The sequence below is a fragment of the Ailuropoda melanoleuca genome, chromosome 2, assembly GCF_002007445.2.
Source record: "Ailuropoda melanoleuca isolate Jingjing chromosome 2, ASM200744v2, whole genome shotgun sequence".
Lineage (NCBI taxonomy): Eukaryota > Metazoa > Chordata > Mammalia > Carnivora > Ursidae > Ailuropoda > Ailuropoda melanoleuca.
This window is the reverse complement of record NC_048219.1, coordinates 180,652,733-180,656,359: the sequence shown is the minus strand read 5'-3', so window position 1 is coordinate 180,656,359 and position 3,627 is coordinate 180,652,733. Positions and strand designations below refer to the sequence as shown.

General features: G+C 58.2%; 1 protein-coding gene across 2 annotated transcripts in view; it reads left to right on the top strand.

The window, feature by feature from the left end:
• The window catches only part of ZNF142 (zinc finger protein 142), a 17,472-nt gene extending 14,064 nt beyond the window's left edge, over positions 1-3,408 (top strand). Inside the window, exons 9-11 of one of the 2 annotated variants that reach the window (XM_034655171.1) lie at positions 5-508; positions 1,015-1,120; positions 2,046-3,408. In XM_034655171.1, coding sequence (XP_034511062.1) covers positions 5-508; positions 1,015-1,120; positions 2,046-2,515 — 1,080 coding nt within the window. In that variant the 3' untranslated portion in view covers positions 2,516-3,408. The remainder of the gene's footprint in view (positions 1-4; positions 509-1,014; positions 1,121-2,045) is intronic. The other variant, XM_034655170.1, reaches the window with a different exon arrangement.
• Positions 3,409-3,627: the final 219 nt, after the last annotated feature.

The following is a 3,627-nucleotide window of genomic DNA, read 5'->3' as shown; positions in this document are numbered from 1 at the left end:
CGAGGGCCCCCTGCGCTGCCCCCGCTGCGGGCTGCTGTGCCCCAGCCCGGCCAGCCTGCGAGGACACACCCGCAAGCAGCACCCGCGGCTGGAGTGCGGGGCCTGCCGGGAGGCCTTCCCCAGCCGGCCGGCCCTGGAGGAGCACCGGCGGCGGCGGCACTTCAGCCACCGCTGCCAGCTTTGCGACTTCGCCGCTCGGGAGCGCGCGGGCCTGGTCAAGCACTACCTGGCGCAGCACGAGCAGGCGGCGGCGGCGGCCCCAGAGGGCGCGGGGGCTGGCCAGCCCCCTCTGCACTGCCCCTTTTGTGACTTCGCGTGCCGCCATCAGCTGGTGCTAGACCACCACGTGAAAGGGCACGGCGGCACCCGGCTCTACAAGTGCACTGACTGTGCCTACAGCACCAAGAACCGGCAGAAGATCACCTGGCACAGCCGCATCCACACGGGGGAGAAGCCCTACCGCTGCCACCTCTGTCCCTACGCCTGTGCTGACCCCTCCCGCCTCAAGGTAAGGCCAGGGGCCACGCGGGCCAGGCAGGGAAGGCAGCCGGGCTGCGGAGGAAACTCCCTGCGGTCTCCGTCAAGCCCCTTCACGTCTCCAAGCCTCAGATTCCTCCCCTGTGAAAGCGGGGGGTGATACTTCCTAGGGTTGTTGCAAAGATGAAATTCCATTAGACGTGGTTGGTCTGCAACAAAGGCATTTTATAGTTCGGTGGGGTTCTGGATAATAACGGCCAGCATTTATAGAGCACTTACTGCATGCTGGACGCTGTAATTTTAATCCTTGCAAAACCGTTTCTCATTTTAGAGATGAATAGACTGAGAGTTAGGGGCTGAGCACCCAAAGGCACAGGTAGGAAGTGGCAGAGCTGAGATGGGGCAGACCAGGAGGCAGGCCCAGTGGGTCAGGGTGGCGTGGGAGCGGCCAGACCGGGGCGCCCGCTTGGTGACGGGAGTATGGCTAGGGTGGGAGCACCTCCATTGAGGACCGTGCTCGGCTCTTCCCTCCTCCAGTACCACATGCGGATCCACAAGGAAGAACGGAAGTACCTGTGCCCTGACTGTGGCTACAAGTGCAAGTGGGTCAACCAGCTCAAGTACCACATGACCAAGCACACAGGTGAGTCTGCGTGGTTTGGACGGGCCCAGAGGGGTACCCCCCCCCGGCACACCCAACCTCCCTGAGTTGGCAGATGTCCTTACTCAGATTCAGGGTGCACATTGGGGGCCAGGGGGGTGGTTAATGGCCAGAATAGCTTCCCACCCCACTGAAGACCTATGAAAATCAGAAGAGAGGTGAGCCTGAGGGCCTGGGCCTGGGTACTTTATAAAAGCTTCCCGGCTGACCATGGCACTAGGCCATGCACCCCCACTGAGAACCCCCCCAACACAAATGTGTGACCAGCAGAGGTCTACTTAGTCCTGCAGACACGATGGAACTTTTAGGAGTAATGAGGAGAACATGAAAGGTTCACCTGTTTTAACATCTTTTATTCTCTTGGGTATGGAGTCCATGAACCATAGGTGCTCAGAAAACCGCTAATGATGGCATGCCTGTATTATGCGTCAGATCCCCTCGTGTCAAGGAAATAACCAGATGCATTTCAGGGCATTCTGCATCTGTGAAGGCCACTCTCTTGCCTCTACCCCTTCCTTCTTAAGCATTTTCTTTTACTTTTTGAGTTGAACAAGGAGTTCTGTTTAAATGGATTCCCAAGTTCCATGAGTACGCCATGATCAAAAGGGGGGTTAGAGTTTCCCATTTGGAAACCCTGTGATATTTGAGCGAGTATTCACTGCTATCAGGTGGCTATTCAGGGGCCCAGTTAGTATCAGCTTCCATTGAGCGCTCATTGTACACAAGGGGCTGTGTTGGGAGGAGGGCATAGAAACGTCAGACGGGGCTGGAACGTTCCATAGATGCGATCATGAGCCAGCTTGCTGCTTGTGTCATATCCCAGGATCACAGTGACTCCTGGGCCCACTAAACATTGCCCCACCCCTTCGGTAGTAATTTTGTTCGTTGGCCCTGCCCTGTCCTGTAGGACTGAAGCCATACCAGTGTCCCGAGTGTGAGTACTGTACCAACCGGGCCGACGCGCTGCGCGTGCACCAGGAGACACGGCACCGGGAGGCACGGGCCTTCATGTGCGAGCAGTGCGGCAAGGCCTTCAAGACCCGCTTCCTGCTGCGCACCCACCTCCGCAAGCACAGCGAGGCCAAGCCCTACGTGTGCAACGTGTGCCACCGTGCTTTCCGCTGGGCCGCCGGCCTGCGCCACCACGCCCTCACCCACACCGACCGCCACCCCTTCTTCTGCCGCCTCTGCAGCTACAAGGCCAAGCAGAAGTTCCAGGTGGTGAAGCACGTGCGCCGGCACCACCCCGACCAGGCCGACCCAAACCAAGGAGTGGGCAAAGACCCCACCACCCCCACCGTGCACCTGCATGACGTGCAGTTGGAGGAGCCCGGCCCTCCTGCTCCTGCCGCTCCCCCAACTGGACCTGAGGGCTGAGAGCCTGCCCCGTGTCTGGGAGGGTGTGGTCCGAGACGTGCAGACCGGAAGCAGAGCTCGCCTGGGGCTCGGGGCCTACGGAAGGGCTGGCTCCGAGGTGCCCAGGTGGCCGGAGGCCTCCAGGGACTCCGGCTGTAGTACTGACGTTGATGGCCATATAAAAGAGTGACATGGACCACAGATGGACTTCCGGTTGAGGCACATTGTGTTTCTAACCCGTGAGTTCCTGATTCCTTCATCGCTCCCCCAGAGTCCCTGGCTCTAAGACCTTGGTTCTACCCACGCTCTCTTTCCCTCCCTCCTTCCTCTGTCAAGCCCTGTTTTCTTGCCGCGCCCTCAGAACAGTTGTATCTGACTGCATGTGCTGTCCTGCCTACTGCTCTCTAAAGCATGTTAAACAGAGTGGTTACCAGCTTACCGACCCATCCGCGTCCCTGACTGAACACGGCCAGGCTGTCCCCTCCACCTGCCCTGTTCTGTGCCTCTCCTCCTTCCATCTCCTTCCATCTTCACCAAGGGATTCCCAGATATTCCCGGGTGTGCCTTCTCTCTGTCCTGGAGCCTGGCTTGGCCCTCGCCCTGTTCCTTACTTCTGAGCCCCTCGGTCGCCCTGTATAGGGAGGACGGCCACCCAGTAAGCCTCCCGCTGGCAGCAGCTTTAATTCAGCCTGGCTCGGCAGTTGCACGAGAATTAAAGCACAAGACAGTGTGAAAGACACAGGACTTGGGGGGCGGGGGGGGGAGTGAGGACCTCTAATCCAGAATTCTGTGAGTACCTCACAGGGACTGTATGCTTCATCACTGAAACTGGGACACACTGGGAAACTGGAAAAGGGTACTTTTAATACTTATTATTGGGACAATAGACATAAACTGGGACTATTCCAGGCAAACTCTCGGGAAGGTTTGGATCACATAACCCTTTGTCTCCTCCTTTTGCCCTTAGGAGCCATACTTCTGTATCTTTCTATGTAGCACGTGGGGGGGGGGGGCTGGAAACTTCTTATTTTGCCACCCTTTCTCTGCCCCACCTGTCTCCCCAAATGTCCCCCCAACCTTCATACCTCCTCTTCTCGCTCAGCAACAGACCATACTCAAGCCAAACTGGGTAG